Source organism: Eptesicus fuscus, chromosome 1 (genome assembly GCF_027574615.1).
Source record: "Eptesicus fuscus isolate TK198812 chromosome 1, DD_ASM_mEF_20220401, whole genome shotgun sequence".
NCBI classification, from domain to species: Eukaryota; Metazoa; Chordata; class Mammalia; order Chiroptera; family Vespertilionidae; genus Eptesicus; species Eptesicus fuscus.
In genome coordinates this window covers 130,075,547-130,100,876 of record NC_072473.1, presented here as the reverse complement: position 1 = coordinate 130,100,876, position 25,330 = coordinate 130,075,547, and the positions used below count along the sequence as shown (strand labels likewise).

Here is a 25,330-nt window from a genome sequence, read left to right as displayed (position 1 = left end):
CCCCACCCAGTATATCCCTCCTACTGGTTGGAAAGAATGAGAGCAGACAGTCAGTGGATGGGCCCGTCTGGCCAGATGGTATTTTGGCTGCACAACCTTTACACACACACACACACACACACACACACACACACACACCCCACACATACATATATGTTGCTAGAATGTTGACATGGACCACACCCCACCCAACATCCCCAATCCCAAATGCAGAGTAGCCAGGCTTCCAGACATAAATTAAAAATAAAATAAAATAAAAAACAGTTGGTCTCTGGGAGGGAGAACTCATGCAGAGATGAAGGCAAATGCCCCTGGGAACCAGGCCCAAGGAGGATGAGAAATCCCTGCCCCTCCCCTCAGGATCCTCACTCCCCAGGGACCACTGTCCTAAGACAGGGTCACTAACAACCAGCCATAAGGCCTCCAACCCCTTTAATGTCCAGTGTCCCAACCTATTTGATTTTGGTGCCAGCCCCCATTTCCCCACTTCAGCCCAAAGGAATAGTGTTCAGGGGATGGGGAGGGGAGGGAGGGGAGGCAGCCCGCAGGTCTTTAGCTGGATTCTCCTGGTGGTAGGTCTGGCTCAGGGGACCCCACGCACTCCTTGCTGAGCCGCACAATTTCCTGCGACAGAACTTCCATGTCCTAAGAAACAAACAAGCCATCAGGGGCCAGAGAAGGTGGCAGGGGAAGCCTGGGGTGTCATCCTTCTTACCTCATTAAGCAATGCCTGGGACAGAAAAGGTGGATGTGTGAGGGTGTGGAAGCCCCTGGAGCTGGGGTCTGGATATGGGAATGGATCGCCTGCTGTGCATGGTGTACTGGAGAACAGGACCCCCACCCTGGCCACCTTCTTTCTAGTAAATGATGAGCTTGCTTCTCAGAAGCAGGTGCCAGGTCTGCATTCCTTTTGACTTCCCCAGAGATGGAGTAAGTATTTGGGTGGTAGGATGGGCACGTGGACATGTAGGTAGACACATGGGGGATCCATGGCCATCCAATAGGACAAATGAACTATTCAAAGGACAGATGGAGGACAACAGGTAGGCAGGCAGGTTGCTGGGTGTGTGGGTAAAAGCCAAGATAAGGGGTGATTGATGAGCAGGCAAGAAAGAGAGCAGTAAGTCAGGAAATGGGTGCAAAGACATGGGGCTGATGATTAGATGAATTGGAAGCAGATGAACAAAGAGCAGGGGGATCGCTGGGAGAGTTAGTTGACTGTGTGTACGAATGGATGAGTGAATGGATGCAAGGTCAGAGGGAAGAGTGAACAAATAAACTGACAATAACAAGTTGACTGGACGATGGGAAGATGAGGATGAAGGAATGGTTGGTGGATGGGCGGGCGGGGGGGGGGGGGACTGGCAGATGACCTAGGGCCGTGGTCGGCAAACTGCGGCTCGAGAGCCACATGCGGCTCTTTGGCCCCTTGAGGGTGGCTCTTCCACAAAATACCACGGCCTGGGTGAGTCTATGTTGAAGAAGTGGCGTTAGAAGAAGTTTAAGTTTAAAAAATTTGGCTCTCCAAAGAAATTTCAATCGTTGTACCGTTGATATTTGGCTCTGTGGACTAATGAGTTTGCCGACCACTGCCCTAGGGAGTTGGGTGGCTGCATGGACAGATGGGCAGGCTGTAGGCCACTCGCCTTATGCAGATGCATATTCTTGGTGAGCTGCTCCTCCAACATGTTCTGTAGCTTCTTATTCATCTCACGAAGGTTCTCGTCGCCTGGCTTCACTAGGTCTCTCAGGACACTGCCCAGGCCGCTGCGGTCTGTGTGGCCTGCTGCCACGGACACATCTGCAAGGGCCCAGGCTGAGAGCCGCCCCCTCAGCAGAGCCAGAGGAGAAATGGCCAGAGCAGAAAAGAGGGAAACAGAGAGCGGCGGGGGGGGGGGGGGGGGGGGGGGGGAGAGGGGAAAAGCCATACCGTGTAGGGGGCAGAGGCTTAGCCACGTGAACCCTGGCTGTCACTAACTGCACAGCCCTGGGAAATGGGGATAACAACTAAGTCATGGAGCTGGGAAAATGTATATGACTCCATGTAAAGCACAGAGCACAGTTCGCTCTCGGCACATGTCAGTCGGTATTATTCCAATTCATAAGAAAAAAGAAAAACCACGGGAGAGAAGAAGGTTTGAAAGAAAGGGGCAAAAGAAACAAGAGGGGGGAGAAAGAGAAGAGGAGAGAGGGGAGGAAGAGGAGAGAAGAAGGAGAAAGGTGAGGAAGAGATCAGGACCCCAAAGTGATCCACATACAGAGAAAGGAAATTTCTGGAGATGGGACAATACAGACAGGAACGGTGTGACAAGATGAAGGGGAAATGGGGCACAAAGAAGAGAGAAGGGAGAGAGAGAGAAGAGCAAGAGACACACGGAAAAGAAAGGAGAAAAAGGCAGAGACACACTAGAGAAAGGAGAGTGGAGAGATGACAGAGACCCAGAGGAGAGGGAGGAGCCAAGATTAAGCGAACAGAAAGAAAAACACACAGGTACGGGCCTGCCCTGCTCTCCCCTCCGCCGGCTGTGGTCTTGTCAGGACTTTGCTTGGTTCCAAGAGGAGAGAACAGAAGCCTGGGCACTGGATCGTGGGGAAGGAGGGAGCAGGTGAAAGGCTGGATGAGTGGGGAGGGCTGGGGAGGGGGCACTGACCGATCCGGCTGTCCATGACGTAGGTCTCAATGATGGCGCTCTTCCTGCAGAGGTCCTCTGCCATAGAGGCGCTGCTCACCTCCAGGTGCTTCACCTGTGGGGGGACCCCACCCACCTCAGACCCTGGACTGCGCATGTTCCCACATGAGGAGGGGCCGGCCAAACATCAACCACCCTGCCCCGGCCTGCTGGCCATGTGGGAACAAGCAGGCAGGCAGTACCTTCTCCTCTAGCATCCATTTCTCCTGCTGTGTTTCTGCCAGGCGCTGAAAGAGCTCAGCCACTTCCTCATCTGACAGCTCCGCTGGTCTGGGGGGCTGGGCCTGAGGGCTGCTGGATAAGGACTGCAAGGAAGAGGAGAGGAGAGGACAGCCTGGGCTTAGTACCGCGCCCCAGACAGACTCAGGGCTGAGCATGAGAACCAAGCCCAGGGTCAGGGGGGTATGTGTGTGTGGAGGTGGGGGTTTCCTGCACCCAGGGCTGTAGGCAAGCCTCGGCACCCTCAGAGATTCTGGCTGCCCCTCTGGCCTGAAGGGGAGATGGAACCGCCACATCATAGCCTTATGGAGAGCGTGAAGGCAGAACCTGTAGCACCTGTCACCTAAATTCCAGCGGACAGGACACCCAGGGGAGAGAGGAACCGGTAGAATGCTGTCACCAGAAAGCCAGCAGGAAAATGCAAAAGGCGCAACACTTTCTGCAGATCACCTGGGCTGGTCTCTCTTCTACAGGTTGGCGTCACAAAAAGGGACCAGACTAAATTCAAGAGACTTAAGGCACAGAAAGCAACCAGATGCAACATGTGCTCTGAAACAAAACGCTGGTTTACAGAAAACCAGCAATAAAGGACGCTTTGGAGCCAACTAGAGAAATCTGATTAAGGGCAAAATATTCGATGAGATGAAACATTTACCGAATTGGGAGGGTTAGAGACCAGCTGAACAAAAACAGGTTACTTATAATCTCATTTAGGCTTTAAAAAAAGAGAAAGAGGCCCGGAAGGGTATGAACTAAGGATTTATAGTGGTGGTCTCTGGGTTGAAGATGTAATTGCTTTGGATTTATTTTTTTAAATATTGCTTGTGAAAAATAAATAAATAAAAATATTGCTTGTGCCTAGCTGATGTGGCTCAGTGGTTGAGCATCGACCTATGAACTAGGAGGTCACGGTTGGAATCCCCATCAGGGCACATGTCTGGGTTGCAGGCTGATTCCCCACTAGGGGGCATGCAGGAGGCAGTCAATCAATGCTTCTCTCTCATCATTGATGTTTCTCTCCTTTTTCCTTCCTCTCTGAAATCAATAAAAAAATATATATATACATTTTAATATATTTTATTAATTTTTTACAGAGAGGAAGGGAGAGGGATAGAGAGTTAGAAACATCGATGAGAGAGAAACATCGATCAGCTGCCTCTTGCACACCCCCCACTGGGGATGTGCCCGCAACCAAGGTACATGCCCTTGACCGGAATCCAACCTGGGACCCTTCAGTCCGCAGGCCGATGATCTATCCACTGAGCCAAACCGGTTAGGGCTAAAAATATATTTAATAAAGATAAAAAAATTGCTTGTGCGTTTTAAATTCTTTTCTATTATGCACACATATGGAATAATAATAAAAAATATTTCCAAATAAAAGTAGCTGGCAAGGAAGCTGACATAATAGACAACAGTAACAAGTGATAATTATGAATAGGAAAAAGGGACTTGCTACATGGATGATGCACCTACTATGAACCGCTTATGTTAATGGCACCAGGAAAGGCAACATGAACTCACAGAAGATGGAGCAGGGCCTTAAAGAGAATAATCTGCTTGTCCCCTACTTAGCAATCTGAATAAACTTGGTGAGCTTGGGGAAAGGTTGACAAGGAAACGTATGTGCTGGGCCCAGAGTAAGAGGTGGTTGCAGTGGGGGGGGGGGAGGGAGAGGACCCCAGAATTTGAGGAGGAGCAGCTGGAGCTGTAGGCTCTTCCTTGCCCCTTACCCGGGCTGGAATGGTCGCGCTCTCCTTCTCACGCAAGATCTCCCGGTAACTGAAGGAGGAGACGCTACTGCTGTCCCCAGTCTGGGTTCGGCTTGGTGAGTTCATTTCTGAGAGAACTAGCTCCTCGAGGCCTGGGCAGAGAAGGAAGAGAAACCTGAGCTCCAATCCCCCAGGTCCCCAGGGCAGCGACTGGCAGGAAGAGGCAGAAATCGATTTGACGAGATGGAAAAAGGCAAAAAGACACTCAGGCAGACAGAAGGATAAGGAGAGGCGGAATCAGAAAAGGGAGTTGCCTCTCTTGGCAAAGCCACACACACCAGAAACAGAGGTGAAGAAATGGGGAGAAAGCCCTGAGCGTCAACCAGGAGGTCCGAGTTCGATTTCCGGTCAGGGCACAGGCCTGGGTTGTGGGCTCGATCCCCAGTGTGGGGCGTGCAGGAGGCAGCCGATCCATGGTTCTCTCTCATCATTGATGTTTCTGTCTCTCTCTCTCCCTCTCTCTGAAATAAAAAAAAAATGTATATTTTTTAAAAAATGGGGAGGAAGATAGTGATGTGGCACAGGCATAAAAGTGGCATGCGCACTCAGACTCAGGGTGCAGACAGCTGGAGAGGGCACAGGGGAACACCCACATGCAGAGAGAAAACCTCAGAGACCGCAAGCTGGAGAAGATGAGAGAGGCAGAGACCCTGGATAAGAACACGAATCAGAGCAGAAACAGAGGAAAAGATGGAGAGAATTCCCGTAGCCAGGCATCTAAGTCTGAATTCCATCTAACAAACCAGGAGAATGCATAGCACACGCTCGGAATGTTTGTTGATTCATACATTAATCTGTAACAAAACAGAAAGCAAACTCCTCTTCTATAAAAAGAGGTTACTTCCGGAGACAGTGTGTCTCGGAGAGACATTGATTTAGTGTGAGATACACTCATTTTTGCTACGTCACTGAAAACAGGGCCACTGTGCTTAGGCCTCCAGCCTGCAGCTGCTGCAAGGTATCAGGATGGGGGGGCTGATGCCATACCCCCAGGATCCCCAGCAAGAGCAGGATGGCTGTGAGGGGACAGGGAGCCAGTTTTCTCCGAGCCTCTGATATGGGAGCTGCACCAGAGCTATGAATGCATCTTACTTATTTAAACATATTTATAGGCCTTAAAAAAAAAAGTCCAAAGCAACTCAAATTATTTTTTGTTGATGCACCTTCTGGCTTAAGTGGCAGAAATAACATGGACTTCAGCTGCATAATGATCACACCACAGTGTTGCTGCCTGATTGTGAGTCTGTCCCCCTGTCCCCTTAGCTCAGTTTGGAGTTCCTGGAGGATCAAGACTTGCAGCTTTTCCATCGGGGACCCTGATCATGGGCTTGGAGGCTCAGTCCATATTTATACATACATTTTTATTGATTTCAGAGAGGAAAAGAGAGGGAGAGAGAGAGATAGAAACATCAATGATGACAGAGAATCATATATTGGCTGTCTCTGGCACGCCCCCCACCCCCCCCACCCGGGGATTGAGCCCGCAACCCGGGCGTGTGCTCTGACTGGGAATAGAACCACCTCTTGGTTCATAGGTCATTGCTCAACCACTGAACCACGCCGGCCGGGCAGTCCATATTTATAGATGAGAGGATGCATATAAGTGATTTAGAGACACTGGGTGAGGTGCGGGAGTGCACATGTGGGGGGAGTGGGGTGACTGAGAGAGATATAGACAAAAAGAGAGAAAGAAGACAGAGAGAGACAAAGAGATAAAGGGAGACAAAAAAGAACAAGGCGGGAGGAGAAAAGGAGAGAACTAGAAAAAGAAAGCAGAGAGAGAGAGGCAGATAGAGAGATGACGCGAGGAGGCAGAGAGACAGAAACAGAGACGAGATACAGCAAAGAGAGAGATGGAGACTACAGAAAGAGATCATGCAGAGAAAGATCAACACAGAGAGGCAGGCGCAGAGCAGAGGGAAAACAGACCAAGTTCAAGAGTGAGGAATGAGAAGCAGCTCGGCCTTCAGGCCCAAGCCCTGCCTCCCTGGCCTCAGCCTCCCGGGTGCACCTCCCCTCACCGGAACGGTTCTTGCTGTTGGTAAGGATGTCCTGCAGCCGCTCCTGCAGCTTGTCCGCCCGTTTCCTCTCCAGGTGCAGCTGCCGTTTGAGGTCCTTGAGCTTTGGGGGGGACAGGGGGGAAGATGGGGGGTTGAGGCCCAGCAGGGCCACAGGTGGGGGGGTGCACAGCAGGAGGGGCTGTGCTGGGACACCTCCCCATCATACCGCGGCACTGCCTTTCTTCTCCAGGATGCGCTGCCCATCCACTGTGTCCTTCACCTCCTGCGTGATAGACAAAGTATGGCTAGTGATGCCGGGATGGCTGCATGCGCTGTGCTCCCTCCCTGCCCCGTTACTGCAAGCTGAGGCCTGGGGTGCATCTGGGGACCACGGAGGAAACAGCCACCTGCTTCAGGTTGCTGATGGTCTTCAGGTGGGAGTCACGCTCCTCCTGGGCCTGCTGGAGCTGATCCAGAACACCCTGGAGTTCCTCTTCCTTGCTCTGTAAAGCAGAGAGCAGCTCAGGCCTCAACCTGGGCGACAGTCCCAGAGCCTCTCCCTCCCCGGAGAGGAATGCCATAGGCACCTTCAGCTCCTTAGCGTGCTCCTCCTGACACTGCTTCAGGGCGTCCTCTTGTTCCTGCTGTTGCTGCTGCAGGGATTCCTACAAGACAAGTCCCAGGGCTGGCTGTGAACTCCAGAGACCATCACACCCGGTGACACCGGTGAGGGACTACAGCAGGGAGCCCCACGTACACAGAAAAGACACTCCTGCAGGGAACACTGAGTGCCTTTAGGCAGTACATAGAAGTGTCATGTCTAGAGCTGTACTGTTCACATCCAAGACTGACATTTGCATTTACATTTTATTTAATAAGCCTGGCTGGTGTGGTTCAGTGGTTGAGCATGGACCCATGAACCAGGAAGTCACATTTCGATTCCCAGTCAGTGCACATGCCCGAGTTTATGGGCTAGATCCCCACTAGGGGGCGTGCAGGAGCCAGCCAAGCTATGATTCTCATCACTGATGTTTCTATCTCTTTCTCCTTCTCCCTTCCTCTCTCTGAAATAAAAACAAACACACACACACACACACACACACACACACACACCCCAACACAGCATTACTGCAAGCCAGGAATGTTAGAAGGATTTTACATATGTTAACTCATTATATATACCCCCCCCAGAATACTTAGTAGGTGTTATTGTTATCCTTTTTTTTTTTTTTTACTGATGATGAATACCGGCCACAAAGAAGTCAGAAAACTTGGCCAAGGTCACACATCTAGAAAGTGGCCCGGCCCGGACTCAATCCCAGGCCAATGACTGGCTCCAGCATTTTTGCTCCTCCCGGCTCTGTGACACTGTTGCTCATGTATTGTGATGAGTTTGCCAGAAAATGGCAGTAAAAGTTTTTGTTTGAACAAAATGAGTATATTACAATAATTTCCTGACAGAAGTATGATTTCAGAAGAAAGAGGCGCCTTTTCAAATGTGCAGATTTGACATTCTGCCCTATATTTTAAAAAATATATTTCTATTCTTTTTTTTTTTTTAGTATATATTTGTATTGATTTCAGAAAGGAAAGGAGAGGGAGAGATAGAAAGAAACATCAATGATGAGAGATAATCACTGATCAGCTGCCTCCTGCACGCTCCCTACTGGGGATGTGCCCGCAACCCAGGCATGTGCCCTGACCAGAATCAGACCTGGGACCCTTCAGTCTTCAGGCTGACACTCTATCCACTGAGCCAAACCAGCTAGGGTGACATTCTGCCTTATTGATGGCCATTGCCTGATGCTCTCCACTAGGCTGTGCTAGTGAGCCAGGGCATCTCAGAAAGTTCCAAGGCCTGACCACTCCTTGTCCCCTGGTTTCTCATGTCCCCTGACCAGGCCCTGTGCCTCACTCACCAGACCCCAACTCACCTCAGCCTCCTTCAGGCGCCGTTCAAACCAGCCCTTGGCTCCATCCATAGAGTGTACCTGAGCTTGAAGCTCTTCCACTGTCTGCTGGAGACTCTCCAGTTCCCGTGTGCGGGCCTGGGAGAGGACAGACTGTCATGGGCCAGGCAGGTGGAGGAGTGGGCACCATCCCCTGGCCCATCAGCAGTGCTGTGCTCCTCCTGTTTGAAAGGTGGACGCGCATCATCATCTACCTACTCACCTTCTCCTCGCGGATCTGGGCACGGAGCTCCTCCTCCTGCCGCTTCTTGTCCTCATGCAGCTCACGGAGCTCACGCTCATAGCGGGCACGCACCCCCAGCACCTCCTTCTCATGCCGAAGTCGGACAGCTCCTAGCTCTTCCTTGTGCTGGGACTTCTCCTGCAGCGTCTCCATTGCTAGCTCATCCAGCATGGCCTTCCGCTTCTCAGCACTCTGGGGACCAGGAAGGTGGAGCAGGAGGATGTCAGTCAACACCCTCCCCAAGAAGGCCCACTAACCGCTCCTCAGGCTCAAGGAACAAGCCAAACTCCACCTCTCCCCCAGCCCCACAGAACTGGCTGTTACTCACCCATCCTCGTGGAACTGGTCACTTTCCATCCCTTCCTTTCCCCATGAGTTGGGCCACATCACCTGCCCCTTCCCCATGAACCAGGCTAATCCCGCCTCTTGCAGTTTTCCCCGAGGTGCCCACCTTCCGAGCGTCCTGTAGCTCCTGGGTCAATTGTTCCTTCTCCTGACTCATTTCTTGAAGTTGTTCCAGCAGCCGACTATTGGCCCGTAATGACTCCTAATGTGGGGCAAAGGGGGTGAGTTTGATAAAGAGCCCCCAAGAGGTAGACACTTCCAGTAGAACATCTTCCTAAACCCTGTAAAGTGAGCACTGTCCTCTGCATTTCTGCATGAGAAACAGGACAGACTGCTAGCTGCTTTTCAGTGTTCATTCGCCCTTACGTCCCTAACAGTAGACTTTCTGGTTGGGCACATGGTGATCTAGCTGATATTTCCCTGCCTCCCTCACAATGAGGTGCAGTCACAGAGTCAACAATGGTGAGTATAATATAGTTTGTAAAGGGAAGGGGCATGCTGGGCCCTTCTCCCTTTCCTCCTTCCTTTCAGATGAAATACAAACATGATGGCAGGGGAGCTTGAGCAAGCATCTTGGATGCCGAGATAGTCTTGTGTCAAAGGTGGCAGAACATCAATGTAGACAGAACCTGGGTCATTAGTGATGGATCAGAAGCCATTGTCCCATCCCTGAGCAACCTACCTAGACTCTTACATGAGAGAGAACTAAACTTCTATCTTATTCGGTAGAAACCACTATTGTTCTACTGTCTATTATGGAATCAGAATGGCTTTCCTAACTGAAGATGTTTAGTCTCAGAGAAGGGAAACAACTTGGTCTGGAACACACATGTGCTAATATGTTAAGAGAGCCACACTGGAAACCAGGTCCTCCTGACTGCACAGTCTTCCCACTGCATCTCACTGCAAACTCCGCTGAGCCAGCAAGGCAAAAGGGAACTAGGAGAAGGCAGGTCACGGCCAGAGGTGTCACCTGAAGCTGGGAGTTGAGGTCATCTTTCTGTCCCATGAGGTGCTCATACTCAGTCTGCCGAAGCTGCAACTCAGCTGTCAGCTGAGAAGTCTGTTCCCGGAGCATATTCAGCTCTTGGGTCTTTGCTGTTTGGATCTAGAGAAAGTAGTGGTGATGGGAAGTAGAGTAAAACGTGCTTTTGGGGGCCAGTCACAGAGTGTGAGCCTCCCAGTTCCAGGGAGACAGGGAGGGAAGAGGAAAGAGAGCCAGGAGAGGAAGAATTTCCAAGAGAAAAACAGTGGGAGGAAGATCAACAGGGGAATGGATAAACGTGGTATATTCAGACGATGGGATAGTACACAGAGATAAAGGAACAAACCAGCGCTACATAGGGATAAATCTCACAGATATAATGCTGCAAGATGGAGGCCAGACACAAAAAGTGGGTGTATAATTCCATTTACATAAAGTTAAAGGACAAACAAAACTAATCTATGTTGCTAGGGGTCAGAGGAGTGGTTACTTTGGAGGAAGTATAGATAGGGAAGGGCAGAAGGGATCTCTGGTGTGCAGAAATGCTGTGTCCAAAAAATGAAAAAGAAAAAACAGAAATGTTCTGTGTCTTGATCTGGGTGGTGGCTATATGGAGATAGATAAATGATAGATAGATAGATAGATAGATAGATAGATAGATAGATAATAGATAGATAGATAGATAGATAGATAGATAGATAATAGATAGGCAGATAGACATGATTCAGAGTGTACACTTGAGACTAGTCCATGTCTTGTACTGCGCTGGAGAGAAACTAGAATGCAAGAGAAGTAGGGGTAGATGGTGAGAGAGAAGAGGGTGGGAAGCCAACAGAAAGAAGCTGAGAATGAAACAGAAACAGAGGTGGGAGAACTGCATGAGGTCAGGACTACACTGCCGCAACATGAATCAGAAGCAGAGGGAGATGGGGAACTGGGAAAGGATCAGCAAGGGCTCTCAACTGTCCTGTACCTGCTCCAGGGCAGCCAGGTTAATCCTCAAGGCCCTTTTCTCAGCCAAAAGTCTTTTTACTTGTTCCTTTGCATCCGCACTCTTGATGGACACCTGGTCCCACGCCCACAACAGGTGAGAGCGGGTCCAGAATAGGAGGACAGGCAAGAAAAGACACGGACACACACACACACACACACACACACACACACACACACACACACAGAAGAACCACAACCAGAAAAAGCAGAAGCCCTGGGGCCTTGCCTGCCTGTACAATACCCACTGGTACCGTGCCGCCCTTGCCCCCATCTCGCTGAGCCCACCAGTATGATGTACCTGATCTTGTAGAGCTCGCAGAGCTGCTGCATGTTCCAGGCGTTCCCCCTGTCGCTGATCTCTTAGCTCTGCCAAGCTCTGTAGGGACCAGATCAGGGGAGGCCATTGTAGATCTCAGCCTCCTCTGGGGTACACAGAACTACACAGACTCTCTTTTTGACCACCTGAAAGCATGTTCCCAGCACTTAGGCGTCCTAAAATACCCAGCCACCAGAGATCTCAGGTTCACCCAGACTCTAGGTCATTATCCCCAGAGGCCTCAGATACCCCTATATCCCAGTTCCAAGCACCTCAGAAAACATCTAGGGTCTTGGTGATTTCAAACTCACTCTGTGAAAGGCCCCATCTGTGAAAGGTTGCTCACACTTACCCAGATTCCAGTTTGGAGGCCCCCGGATTCTCAGACACACTCAGCCCTCAGAGACTAGAGTTTCACCTATATTTCCTAGCTCTTGGGAGGCCCAGGACCCATCCAGTCCCTATATTTCCAACACAAGAAATCTTAAGACTTCCCAACTAGTCTCCCTAGACCCAAAGATCCCTAGACCCAGAGCTCCCTAGACCTCCCAGCCCTGGTCCCTTATCCTAGTGACCTCAGAACCCAGCCCCTCACCTGGTTGGCAGCCTCGAGCTCCTGCTGCAGCTTCTGAGTTCTAGCCAACTGAGCTTTGAGATCGGCTTCCTTCCGCTGTTGTAATTCCTCAATCTTGTTCCTAAGGGTGATGGGAAGGGGCACACTGACCATGATCTAAGGCCCAATCTCCCAGCTCTGCCCCTGTGGTCCTCAGTTCATTCTGATGGGCACTGTCCCTGCTGTCCACCAATCCCTCCAACCCTGGTAGTTACCGGCTATCATTGAATAGTGTCTCCTTTTCTGTCTGCAGACGGCAAAAACTAGACACATACAGACAGACATAAATGAGTCAGGGCCATAAGTCAGTCCTCCCTAGTCCCACCAAATCCCTTCCCCCGCTTCTGGAAAAAAAGAAATTTACCTTTCTTGCTTCTTTTTCAGTTTCTCTGAGAGCTAGGGTGGAGAAGGGGGTATAAACAAATGACAACAACCATAATATTAGTAAAGACAAAAATACACTTAACATTCACAGATACTTCTAAGTTCTTTTTGGAAGCTGAATTTACCTAGGTTATCTCATGGAAACTGAGTCCCAGAAGGGTTCAGTCATTTGGCTGCCCAGCTGGTCAGCAGCAACAATATGATCTCCCAGCATTTACATCCCCAACATATTGACCAATGGCTACATAACAGAATGGCTAGGCTGGAAGGCCTGAAAAGCAGGGTCATGATTGCCTTACACAACACTGGGTCTCCATTTCCTAAGATAAGAGCCTGCAGTCTATAAGTTCTTGGATGGATGGATGGATGGATGGATGGATGGATGGATAGATTGATGGATAGATGGATGACCAAGCAGAGCTGGGAGGACACAGAATAAAGGAATGGGGCCCACCATGTACAGGACATAGTGGGACCACATTAGCCCACTCCATATTGAAAGCAACTCTGAGAGTTGAGCTTGAGTCTATTTCAGACAACAAAACTGAGGCTCTGAGAGAGTCCTCAGCCAGCTTTTGTCTTGCTGGGGGAAGCATGGCAGGTGGGAAAGAAGATAAGGCAAAGGCCAGGGAAAGCTTGGCAGTCCTACCTTAGCAAGTTCTTCCTGTAGCCTGGATGTTTCGGCTTGCTTTGAGCTCTATAGGGAAGGAAAAGGGGAGGGGTTGCTATAAGCAAAAGGGAGGTTAGGCCTGTGCCTTCCCCTGCCCTCCTGCGTGCCTTCCCCTGCCCTCTTGCCTCCCTAATCTATCAGCCCATGAGACTGTGATGTCACAACCATCTTTATGGCGTCACGGGCAGAGCTAGGGCATCTGCCCACCACCTGGCATCCCAACCCCAACAAACCCAAGCTCACCTCCAAGCCTTGTAGTTGCTCCCAGAGCAATTTCTTCTCCTCCTTCTCCATTTCCCACTTTAGCTCCACCTCTGCCAGTGGCATGGGGGACACGATGGCAGGGGCTTGGCCCTCTGGATGGTCCCCTTGGCCTTCACTGGAAGCTGTGGACTTCCCAGCCTCTTTCCCATAGCGCTCCTGCAGAGCTAGTGGGTAGAACAGAGATATATGATTCATGAGGTGATCTTCGAAGACCCTTGCTATGTGTCAAATAGAGGGTGAATGGAGCTTTAACCCCTCAGGCTGCAGAGACCCTGCCCCAAAGACCACAAGCCTACAAAACCAAGGTTCAGCCCCATCCACACAAATCACAAATCTTTTAAGCGCCCCCCCCCCCGCCCGCAACTACTGAAATCCTGTCTACCATCAAATTAGATCAAGTTTGTTTCCCAAGCCCTGCCCATAGCCCTCCAAGGTCATGCCCACAATCCTCCACTGCCCACTTAGAGCTGATTTTTTCCTATGAACTCCTGATCCCCAGTCACATTCTACAGTCTCCCTCCTGGTCACCAAACTACCACCCACTACCCCACAATCCCCAGCTGCTCTCCAAAAATCCACACATCAGAACCCTCCCACATTCTATCAAGTTTGCTCTCAGCTTTGATCTCAGACCCCACTGACAATCTAGGCTTAGATCTTCCCAACGTTCCTTCATTCCCCTTCTCGGTTTAGCAAACATCTCCTTTCTGAGGCTCAATTTGCTAATCTGTAAAATCTGCTAGGCATCAGGCACTGAACTAAACTCAGAAAAATCAGAAATGTACCACCTCTTATCTCTACTACAGTCGCCCAGGGGATAGACATCATTATACACACTTTGTAAATGAGGAAGCTTTGGCTCAGAGAGGTGAAATGGCTTGTCCAAAGTCATACACTGGGGTTCTGAAGCCTTTCCACCTTTTCCCAGGATGAAAACACCCTACTCAAGCCCCAAGGTCCCACACATCCCCAGGAGGGCTTCCACACACCTGCCACATTCTTCTGCAAGGCTGTATTTTCCGCTTGCAGTCTCAGCAGCTCCCCATCCACAGCGCTTCCGGCCTGGGCAGCTCCTGCCCTGGAAGCCTCATCCTTCAACTGCTGGTTCTCCAGCTCCAGCTGTTCCATCTGGCTGCAGAGCTGAGCAGGGGAAGAGCGAGGGAGTGGAAAGGCAGAGAATCAGAATATTGGCTGAAACATACAAAGCACTTGGCCCATGCACTTTCCAATTCATTTCATTCCCATAACACTCCTGTGATGTACTGCTCTCATTATTCATTATCCCCACTTCACAGATAAGAACACTGAGGCACAGATGTTAAACGACTTTCAAATTCACACATCTGTTAAGTGGCAGCCACAGAAGTTTGAGACTACTGAGGACAATTTTCTGCTTGCCCACTCCAACCTCACAGTCGTAATCCAAGACCTCAGGCTCCTCTGGAAGTTGCTGGTCCAAGATGTCTGCATCACGGAGAGCCCCACCGCCATCCCTCTTCTGTGGAAGGGTCTGTGTCTGGGAGCCTAGGCACCACAGACAGCTTTTAGGGCATTTCCGGGGCCAGCACTGCCCCTAGCCCCGTATCGTCAGCCCTTGGTCTTGGAGAGGTGTACAATGCAAATAAAACTAAGCCCGCCCCTTAACTCCTGACTAAAATACATTTCTCACAGCTGATCTGACAAGATCCTTTGTCCCATTTTCAGATGAGAATACTGAGACCCACAGAGAATTTTTATTTTATTGCCTGGGATACTTTCTTTCTTTTTGTATATTTTTATTGACTTCGGAGAGGAAGGAAAAGGGAGAGAGAGCTAGAAACATCAATAATGAGAGAGAATCATTGATTGGCTGCCTCCTGCACGCCCCATTGCCTGGGATACTTTCTCCCCAGAACATTATTCCTTTAATCCAGTTCTTTAGGACTGGCTTGTATCTTTCAGTGCTCTGATCAAATGTCACCTTTCAAGTGGTATCCCCTAACACAGAAATTCCAATACTCTCTAGCACAGTACTCTGTTAATTTCTTTCTTATCTGCACTGATCACACCTAAATTTAACTAATGTTTTTAATTTCTTAAAGCTCTGAAAAATTCTGGATCATAAATTTTAATTGACAATTACATTTTCTTTGGTAATATAGGGCTGAAGCACAGATTCTGAAACCACACTGCTTGAATGTGAATTGCTACTCTGCCATTTATTAGCTGTGTGAACTTAGGACACATTGTTTCCTCTATCTGGGGCTCAGTTTTCCTCATCTGTTAAATAGGGATACTAGTAAAGCACATCAAACAGGACCTGGTATACAGTAAACACTATATAACTGTCAGCTATCAGTACTGCTATTATTTGTTTACTATGTTATACTCTTTCTCCCCATCTTACCCCCAGAATGTAAGCTCCCCAAGAGTGGGGACCATTTTATGCCTCGCACAACTATTTCCATAACACAGAGCACACAGCAGATGCTAAATAACGATTTGTCGAAGGAACAACTGAGCTGAAATATCTTGGCAAGTAAGTGAAGAGAGGCAAGCCTGGAGCACAGGTGTCTCTGTGAGCACTTCCAGCACTTCCAAGTGTGAAGAAGGTTCTCTACCTGGTCCAGGGCCTAGCCCAGGGCAGGTGCTGCGGAACATGAGCTGGATTTATGGAGGAACACCTGCCTCTGCCTCAATGTGCAAGGCTGTGTTCTAAGTGGTTTACAGACATTCACCCATTCTATCCTCACAAAAGCCCTGCACGGTAGGTACTGTCATTATCATCATTTCCATATTAAACATTTGGGAGCCAAGAAACAGGCGGATCAAGTGTCACGCTCAAGGTTGCAGTTAGTAAAAGGGAGAGCCAAGAGTTTAATCTGGGCCTCCTGGCTCTTAACTACTCTTTGCTAAATCACCTCTCCTGGAATTGTACCTCCTTACAGGTTGGTGTGTTTTATTTGTATGTTAAGGTCTTAAGCACTACAGTCTCACGTGGAGCCTTGGAAATGCCATTTTGTTGTCATGATACATTTTTCCTTAAAACACACTAAAAACTTAGGAAATCGCCGAAACCGGTTTGGCTCAGTGGATAGAGCGTCGGCCTACGGACTCAAGGGTCCCATGTTCGATTCCGGTCAAGGGCATGTACCTTGGTTGCAGGCACATCCCCAGTGGGAGGTGTGCAGGAGGCAGCTGATCGATGTTTCTCTCTCATCGATGTTTCTAACTCTCTATCCCTCTCTCTTCCTCTCTGTAAAAAATCAATAAAATATATTTTAGAAAAAAAAAACTTAGGAAATCATTGAGCATGAATACAGAATAGACAAGGAATAAAATATATTGTCTTCAATTGCCTAGTAAGTTTCGATATAGCCAGGACTGTAAAATCACTGAGAAGACAGAATTATCCAATCCAGGATGAATTATGTAAAACTAGAACACCAGGCTCATGTCAGCAAGAGAAAAGGGAATTAGCACGAACATCTGTCCAGCCTATGTTAAACGTAAGAACTTTACCCACCAACATTCTGGAGTTCCATAGCATCAGCCCCAAAACATACACAAGGAGATTGAAACTCAGAGAAAAGGAATGACTTGGTCAGGAACCAGCTGACCTCAGGGCTTGGAATCTTCTAATCACAGCCCAGTAAGTAGCCCCATCTGTCAAACCACTGCCCCCCAAACAGCAAGTTAGGACTTGTTTCAGCACCATGGACAGTGGTCCAGGACAAGCCCCTGTTCAACAGTCCTCAGCTGCCTTCCAGCTTCGGTCCAGGTGGCTCCAACCCCTCAGACCCCCCCTCGGCTATCCCAGGCACCTTGCTGAACTCAGCCATAAGCGTGCTGTTCTGCAAGCGGAAGTCCTCCTCTTGGCTGTGCAGCTTTGCTTGCAGCATTTCATTTTCGCTCAGCAGCCCCTCGACTTCCTGTAGTGGCAGAAATGGACCAGGTCTCCAACAGGGGCAGAAAGGATGGGGAAGTAGGGCAAAGGAATAGAGAGAGGGAGAAAATGACATGGGTGGGGAGAAGATAGAGTACAGAGAATGAGACAGGCGAAATCAGGAGATACAGGGAGAAAGAGATGCCAGAGGGGATAAAAGAGGAGACAGGGAGACAAACAGGTATAAGGGGTAGAGCGAAGGGAAGATGGGGAGGGAGAGAGGGACATGAGTCAAAAAGGGAGGAAAGGGAGAGGTAGATAGAAATAGGGGAGAGAGGAGGTAGAGAGAGATGGGGAAAGGGGATAGATAGGGAAGAAGAGAGGGATGGAGAGAAAGGAAAAAAAAAGGAAACAGAGAGATAAGACCAGACAGACCAAGAGAAGGAGAACAGAACAGAGAGAGAGGGGACAGAGGGAGTCAGGGAAAGAAATGAGTGAGGAAGAGAGAGGAATGTGAGAGAGAGAAACAAGGAGTCAGAAAGAGAGAGAAAGAAAAGAGAAATAATGGCAGAGATAGGTACAGGTGGGGAGAAACAAAGAGAAGGTTGGGGAGAGAAACAAGAGTTGGAGAGAGAGGAAAGGAAGACAGAGAGAAGGATAAAAAGAAGGGGAGAAGGAAAGACTCACAGAGAGAAGCACAGGGTGAAAGGTGAATGAAGACAGGTAAACACAGACAGACAAAGTAACATATGGCAGTGAAATGGATAGTCACTGATGCAAGTGTACACACAGAGAAAGGCCAGTAGTAGGAGATCCCAGCATACAACAATATCCCTGCTAAGACAGTCTCCCAGACACATTCACCCATCATGGGTCCCCTTACCTGAGCTTTCTTGCTCTTGCTCAGTGCCTAAAGGTGACGGGGGTTGGGGGGGGGGGAGAGAGAGAAAAGGTAAACAGGGAGGTATAAGTGTCAAGGGGGGATAATGTCAACAGGGGTTGGGGGATGGTAGCTTGCATGACAATTTGTAGCCTACAAGAATGATGCAAGTGAGTGGCATCCTGGTTACATTCTTTCCTCTAAGCTCATGGGTCTTAGTATTTAACCCTTCATGGGCTGGGTCACCATGTTTAGACATTGTGGCTGTATTGCTACATTGTCCAAACAGGTCTATGTGGATCCCTGCCATGCACCAGGGAAACTGCTGTTCCACTGCTGAACAGCTGAGGGCATTGTTAGGTGGGGACAAAGAAAAGCCCAGCTTCCTGGCTGCCAGACTTTCTACATTCTGTATTCCTTCATCTAACGTGTATTTCTGGAGCACACATTATGTATACCAATGTGGTATGCATCGAGACAGAGCAGTGAAGAGACAAAGGAGGGCCTTGAATGCCTTGAGGGGCCACAATAGCTCATATGCTATCTCATCTTCAGAGCACTGGAGAGGTAGGTTCAGTGTCACTTTACCAAGAGGACCAGAACAAGGATGGAAAGTAGGAGCAAAAGGCAGGAGAGTGGAGAAGAGGAGGAAGATTCAAAGCAGATTTACCACTAGATTTGACTCATTAGTTAAGTGTTTGTGAATGAGAACAAGTAATTGAAATTAAAAATGAATTAAGAGTAAATTAAAATTAATCAATAAATGAAGCAGGATTAGATGAAATTAGCAAACTAAAGAGATTCCATGAGAATGTTTTGCATGACTAATGACAGCATGTAACATTAGATTTGGTTCACGGCGGGGCTCACTGGAGCGATGAATGAGTCAGATGGCTACAGGGTGAGTGGTGGAGGGAACTACCTTCTGAGCTTTGTTGAACTCCTTATCCAGGTAGGCGACCTTCTGTCGAAGACTGGTGAGTTCTGGTGTGGGTAAAGCAGGGTGTCTCAGCCACAGTCAGTGGCCAGGAGTTGAAAGGTCTTCCCACCAGGCCTCTGAGGTGTTCTCCCTTAGCCTCTGTCCCCCAAATCCACCCCCCTCTAATGAGACCCTCTGGCTCACCAACACCATTCTTGCGTAGTTCATCTGAAAGCTGGTAGTTGTTTGTTCGGAGTTCCAGAAGCTGAGCCTTGAGTAGGGAAGCAGAGAAGGGAAATGGTTTGGTCAGGAATGTGCCCCTAACCTCACCATGAGGGTACCAATCCCATGAGCCCCACAGACCCTGCTGCCCTTCTTCTGCCTCTTTAGTTGCTCCTTAAGACCTGTGCATCCGCATCCTAAAAGAGCTTCCAGACTCTCAGCCCCTACCCCACCTTCTCCAGTTCTATTTATAATCACAGCCAGCTGAACCTCTCCATCTCCCTGCTGCTTCCATCTCTCCTCTTCCAATTCACTATGCACTGACCTAGTCAGGCTCTTGCTTATGTGTGTTCCATGGCTCTCCATGCCCATAGGATAAAGTGCCTCCTCCTCCTCCTGGCTGACCTTGTCACACACTAAACATTGTTCTGACTGTCTTTCTGTCAGGAGTGAGTGTATCTATCCTCTTGGCCAGAGCAGGGGGCAGGGGCTTGCCTTCCTTCTTCTTCCCCAAGGGGAGAGGGCCTGGTAGTCTCTTGACCAATTTCACTGAGTAAAAAGGGCTTGTCAGGGTCCCCACCCCCAAAGACTCTCAAAATATGCCCAGTCCCCTTTCAAGAATTGAGGGAAAGTAAAGTATGAACCATGTCAAACAGCATTCAGCTACCTACGAGCCTTGTAGGACCTTGATGCCAGTCTTTCCCAGAACCAGTCTCCCTTACTCCACCAGGATCTTTCCCTCCCATGCACCAGCCTCCACCCACCTGTTTCTGTGCTAAAGGTCAGAGGGCTTGGCCTCTGCAGAATCTTGCCTGCCTCTGTCCTCTCCCTGACCCAGTGATCTGTCTCCCACAGTCTAATCCAATTGGCATAGCCTTGGCACCCACCTAGAATTCCTATCCATCAGAGCCCAAGGATTTTCCCCTCACTCATGTCCTACTGAAATCAGTCTTCCTCACCCAAGGGTCCCCACCCCCCTCAAGATCTCCCCAGTCATGATCCAATGGGATGGCCCTACAGCCTTCAGAGATTTTCCTCCACAAGGTTTTGGGTGGGCCAGTTGCATTGCTCTTACCCAGAATCCCCTGTACAAGCTACAGGGGTCTTCCCCTTTCATGGTCCAATGACCTCAACCTTTCACCCGCAGGGTCCCTCACACAGGGATAACTGGTTTCCCTCATTCAAAGACCTGTCCTCAGAGTTCCTCCTCTCCTCCCACAGGACCCTACTCAGGGTTTTCCACTTTCAGAACCCCCCCCCCCCAGAACCAAATGGTCTTTCCCAGTAAAGAACTCTCTCAGCCATGGCCCACTCTGGTCTTTCAGCCCATCTCAGAGCCTCTACCCTCCAAAAAATATATAATCAAGTGGTTAAGAGTACCCAGTCCGGTTAAGAGTATCACTCCCCAAAGCCCCAGTGATCTCCACTTCTTGTGGTCCAAAGTATCATTCCTCTGGTCCTCTAACAAGAATTAATGGTATTACTCATTCAGGGACTTCTTTACCCCAGGCCTAATTACCCCTAATCATCCAGTGGTACCTGCCCCCTCTTGGGGTCCACTACCAGCACCACACACAGGATCTCCCCCTCCCAGGAACAATAACATGTGGGGTCTTTCCCCAACCCCCTGGCACAGTGGTATCTCCCACAAAAATGTCCACCTCCCAGCGGGTTATGTTATTGCCCTCTCAAGGGCTCCCCCCATTATGACGTAAATGACCCAACGCCCACTTCCTCTCCAGACAAAATGGTTTCTCCCTCTCAGGATCTCCTTCCCTCGAACCCTAACGTTATCATCATCTACCCGTGGTGTCCCCCCCGCACAGGCCAAAGGTCTCATCCCCTCCAAGTCTGAATAAGGTATCCCACACTCCAGGACTCTTTCCTCTGCCCAGAGGGCTCACAGAATTCAACCCCTTAGAGCCCAATAGTATCTCGGAATCCCATAGCCTCACCACTCAGAGCCTCAGTTGCCCTTCTCCGGACCATCCCCTTAGACTCAAGGTCCATCCCAACCAACCCCATCTCAGAGCCTGTGGCCTGATCTCTCTCTACTCCGCCCCCAGTAGCCCAGCCCGGTGGTCTTTTCCCCGGCGAGCAGCACCTGCATCCGTTGAAACTCCTCCTCGGACAGAGCTTGCGCCATGTTCCTCCCCCCTCCCCCCCCCAACAGCTTTCTGCGCAGACGCAGCTCCTTCGACTGTCATAATGAGGGTGGGACCAAACCACTGGCCAGGAATTGAGGGGGAGGAATCGATTCCGGAAGTTCAGGGTTTTGGAGACGGAGAGAAAAGAATGAAACTGATAGGTCTGATTAATTGTAATTTAATGTTTTCCCGGACGCTAGGTCATCTGGTCTGGCTTTCAAGCTCTCATAGAGTATTCATTTTGATGTTACACTATGGCCTCCCTGTGTCATGGGTGGACTCGTCGGGAAGGAAGTTTTTGCCGACAGAAAAATCACCCTTCCACGGTTCTCCTTTAATGAGAATGGTTGACTTAATAACCTGAGAAATGAAAGCGGAAGCTCTGCCCCGTCTTGTTCCCGCCCACCCCCGGGTGACTTGAAAGGGGAATCCCGCCTCCTATGAAGCCCTTGTCCTTTTTCTTTTTCTTTCTTTCTTTTTTTTTTTTTAAGATTTGATGCTGATTTTCTTAACATGATGATGTACATCCTGTTAAGTAAAAGACCCCACTACCAATAAATTTAAAATACCCGAGAAGAAAGAATAGCAGTGAATCAAACGAAAAAGCTTCATTTAAAAACCAAAACAAAACAAGAACAAAAACAGGATGGCGAAACACCAGGAATATTCAAATTTAAGTATTAAAGTGCATTATAAGGCCCTCTGGTGGGCCCTGCCCGGGGAGCTCTGGTTAGAGCGTCATTCCCATACACCAAGGTTGCCGGTTGGGTCCCTGCTCAGGGCACACAAAAGTATTCACCAATGAATGCATGAATGGGTGGAACAACTGTTTCCGGTTGGATCCCTGGTCAGGGTACACAAGAGAATCAACCAATGAATGCATGAATGGGTGGAACAACGAATGGATGGTTCTCTCCCTGCCTCTCTTTAAAATCAGTTTTTGAAAGAAAGCATCTCTTGCGCTTTCCGGCCCCTCTCTGCAACCCCCCACTAGCCAACAGTAGTTTTTATTTGGGAAATAAAAGTAGTATGGTTAGCAACAACATGTCAGTACTAGGACACTATTTTCTTTATTTTTCAGGGGAGAGGGAACTTAATTTTGATAAATTTTAAACGTACAGTAAAGCAAGAATGGTACAAAGAAATTCCATGTACACTTTATCCAGATCAGTCCATTGTTTACATTTTGCCAAATTTGCTTTATCATTACCTCTCTATAAAAGTTTTGAACCATGCACTTCAGCATTGGTTGATGATTGCCTAACACCAACATTCCTTTGATATTTATTAGTTGCTGTTCTACTATAAGGAAGTGCTTTCTCTTCTCCCCTATTTATGTATGTACTTATCTCTATACACTCATATTCTTATTTTATTCAATGAATCATAATCAGTTACTATAATTATTTCCTTTGACCCTCAAATTGTCCCAGATTTAGCCAGTGGGAGTTCCTTCAAATTGAGTTCTGTGTCCCTTTGACTTGCCCATATCATTTTTTTTCTGTCACTACAAGATGCTCCAGACACATTTTTTCCAGCCCTCATTGCTACTAGAATGTAATTGTTTCTAGGCCCTCTCAGTGTACAGAGCTATGAAATGTATGTGTGTATTCTAATTCATGTGTACACACATCTATATCTATTTTTATATTTTGGTATGGGTGTACATATTTTTAAAACATAAATTCATGCCCTAGCTGGTTTGGCTCAGTGGATAGACCACTGGCCTGGGACTGAAGGGTCCCAGGTTCAATTCCGGTCAAGGGCACATGCTTGGGTTGTGGGATCAATCCCCAGTAGGGGGCCTGCAGGAGGCAGCCAATCAATGATTCTCTCTCATCACTGATGTTTCTATCTCTCACTCCCTCTCCCTTCCTGTCTGAAATCAATAAAATTATATTAAAAATAAAATAAAACACAATTTCGCCAAAACCGGTTTGGCTCAGTGGATAGAGCGTCAGCCTGCTGACTGAAAGGTCCCAGGTTCGATTCCAGTCAAGGGCACGTATCTTGGTTGCGGGCACATCCCCAGTTGGAGGTGTGCAGGAGGCAGCTGATCGATGTTTCTCTCTCATCGATATTTCTAACTCTCTATGCCTCTCCCTACCTCTCTGTAAAAAATCAATAAAATATATTTTTAAAATAATAAAACACAATTTCATTACTAATATCTTCCATTTCAACCAATAGCACAAGGGTCATTCTAGTTTTCTCACTGTCCATAGTATTATAAATCCCCTTTTCAACAGAAACCTGTCTCCTATTAGCCACAATAAATTTACTTATTTGGGTAATCATATAATACACATTAAATAACCGGAAATGCTAGCTCATAAGACTGTGACAAACAAATCTACCATTTAGCCCTCGCCGGTTTGGCTCAGTGGATAGAGCATCAGCCTGCGGACTGAAGGGTACCAGGGCTCCATCCCCAGTAGGGGGCGTGCAGGAGGCAGCGGATGCATGATTCCCTCTCAGCATGGATGTTTCTATCTCTCTCTCCCTCTCCCTTCCTCTCTGACATTAATAAAAAAAACAAAAACAAATCTACCATTTAGAGGGCAATACAGTTGCGTTTGTCTTTAGGCTCATGGTGGTCTATATTATGTTAAACACACTCAAATATTGTGTTTAACAAGCCTACTATAGCTTCAATACTTGATGCAGTTCCTTTTGTCTTTGACCTGATGTTAGTTAAAATAATGTATTAAAAAATTACTTGAGTTAGTTCTCCCCCTCCCCGCCCCCTTCAATGAAGCTGGGTGATTCATTTGAAATATAGTTGAGTTTCTTTGTTTTTGTTGGAATTCCATTTTGCACTTCCCACCTTTGTTGAGGTAACCAATCTATTTACTTTCTGGTTTTTCCTTTCTGTGTTTTTGGCACAAATGAGCAGATACATGTATATTATCTTATTTATCCTACATGAAGAATAGAATACTTGCATTGTCTATTTGATAATCTCTCTCTTCTATGTAGTACCCTATTTTGTAGATGTATCATAATTTAACCACTCTCCTATGTTTGCCCATGTAGGTAGTTGCCAATATTTTACAATTATAAACAATGCCAAAAAGAATACCTTCGTCCATATATGTATTTTCATATTATCTGAGGTGTATCTTCAGGGTAAATTCATAGAAATAGGATTGGTGCATCAAAAGAGTATAAAAGTTTTGCCCTAGCTGGTTTTGCTGAGTGGATAGAGCATCAGCTAGGGACTGAGGGTCCCGGGGTTTGATTCCGGTCAAGGGCACATGCCTTCGGTTGAGGGCTTGATCCCCAGTAGGGGGTGTGCAAGCTTATCATTGATATTCCTATCTTTCTCTCCCTCTCCCTTCCTTTCTGAAATCAATAAAAAAATATATTTTTTAAAAAGTATAAAAGTTAGGTATTTCCAAGTTCCTTCACAAAAGGGCTGTTCCAATTTCATTCCCACCAGCAATGTATTTGAGCACCTGTTTCCCCTCAGCTTCTCACAGACTGTGTTGTCATATTTAAATTCTTTCTCTGATCTGAGAGGTAAGAAATGGCATCTCATTGTAGTTTTCTCATTTTCATAAGTGTAAGTGATTTGCCTGCCATGGGAAAATGTTTTCAGATGTCAAATATACTAGGTTCATTGGCTGGTCTAAAAATTTAAATTGACATAAGACAGATTAATAAGAGAACAACAAATTTAATTTGGTACAAATGAGAACCCCATGAAAATATGAGACCCAAAGGAAGTCAAGCAATTGAAACTTATATGCCATCCTGAACTAAGGAGGGCAATTCACAGGAAAAGGAGAAGAACAGGTGTTTGGTAATCAGATGTTGGCCCTGCCATGAAGGTAAGTCTTTCAGATAAAAA

The 25,330-nt window shown here is 48.1% G+C and overlaps 1 protein-coding gene across 2 annotated transcripts; it reads right to left on the bottom strand.

Annotated features, from left to right (window-relative positions):
• Window positions 1-237: 237 nt before the first annotated feature.
• On the bottom strand, window positions 238-21,492 carry GRIPAP1 (GRIP1 associated protein 1). 2 transcript variants are annotated; one of them, XM_008158224.3, is made up of 26 exons: window positions 21,435-21,492; window positions 19,313-19,379; window positions 19,112-19,173; window positions 18,193-18,219; window positions 17,248-17,355; window positions 14,434-14,584; window positions 13,424-13,608; window positions 13,160-13,207; window positions 12,491-12,522; window positions 12,342-12,389; window positions 12,109-12,208; window positions 11,496-11,573; window positions 11,178-11,270; window positions 10,193-10,327; window positions 9,326-9,421; window positions 8,854-9,066; window positions 8,616-8,729; window positions 7,269-7,346; window positions 7,089-7,184; window positions 6,908-6,964; window positions 6,703-6,802; window positions 4,643-4,773; window positions 2,873-2,995; window positions 2,652-2,745; window positions 1,647-1,801; window positions 238-645 (listed from the first exon to the last, which is right to left on the bottom strand). In XM_008158224.3, the coding sequence occupies exons 1-26, from the start codon at window positions 21,474-21,476 to the stop codon at window positions 553-555; spliced, it is 2,526 nt and encodes an 841-aa protein (XP_008156446.1). In that variant the 5' UTR covers window positions 21,477-21,492; the 3' UTR covers window positions 238-552. The 2 variants fall into 2 exon arrangements, with proteins under 2 accessions (XP_008156446.1, XP_027990730.1); XM_028134929.2 differs by lacking the exon at window positions 11,178-11,270.
• Window positions 21,493-25,330: the final 3,838 nt, after the last annotated feature.

Coding starts and splice junctions, on each gene's coding strand:
- GRIPAP1 (XM_008158224.3), bottom strand. CDS start 21,476: ATGGCGCAAGCTCTGTCCGAGGAGGAGTTTCAACGGATGCAG. Junction 12,390..12,490: donor CTGAAAAAGAAGCAAGAAAG/GTAAATTTCTTT, acceptor GTATGTGTCTAG/TTTTTGCCGTCTGCAGACAG. Junction 646..1,646: donor AGAATATGCATCTGCATAAG/GCGAGTGGCCTA, acceptor TTTGTTTCTTAG/GACATGGAAGTTCTGTCGCA.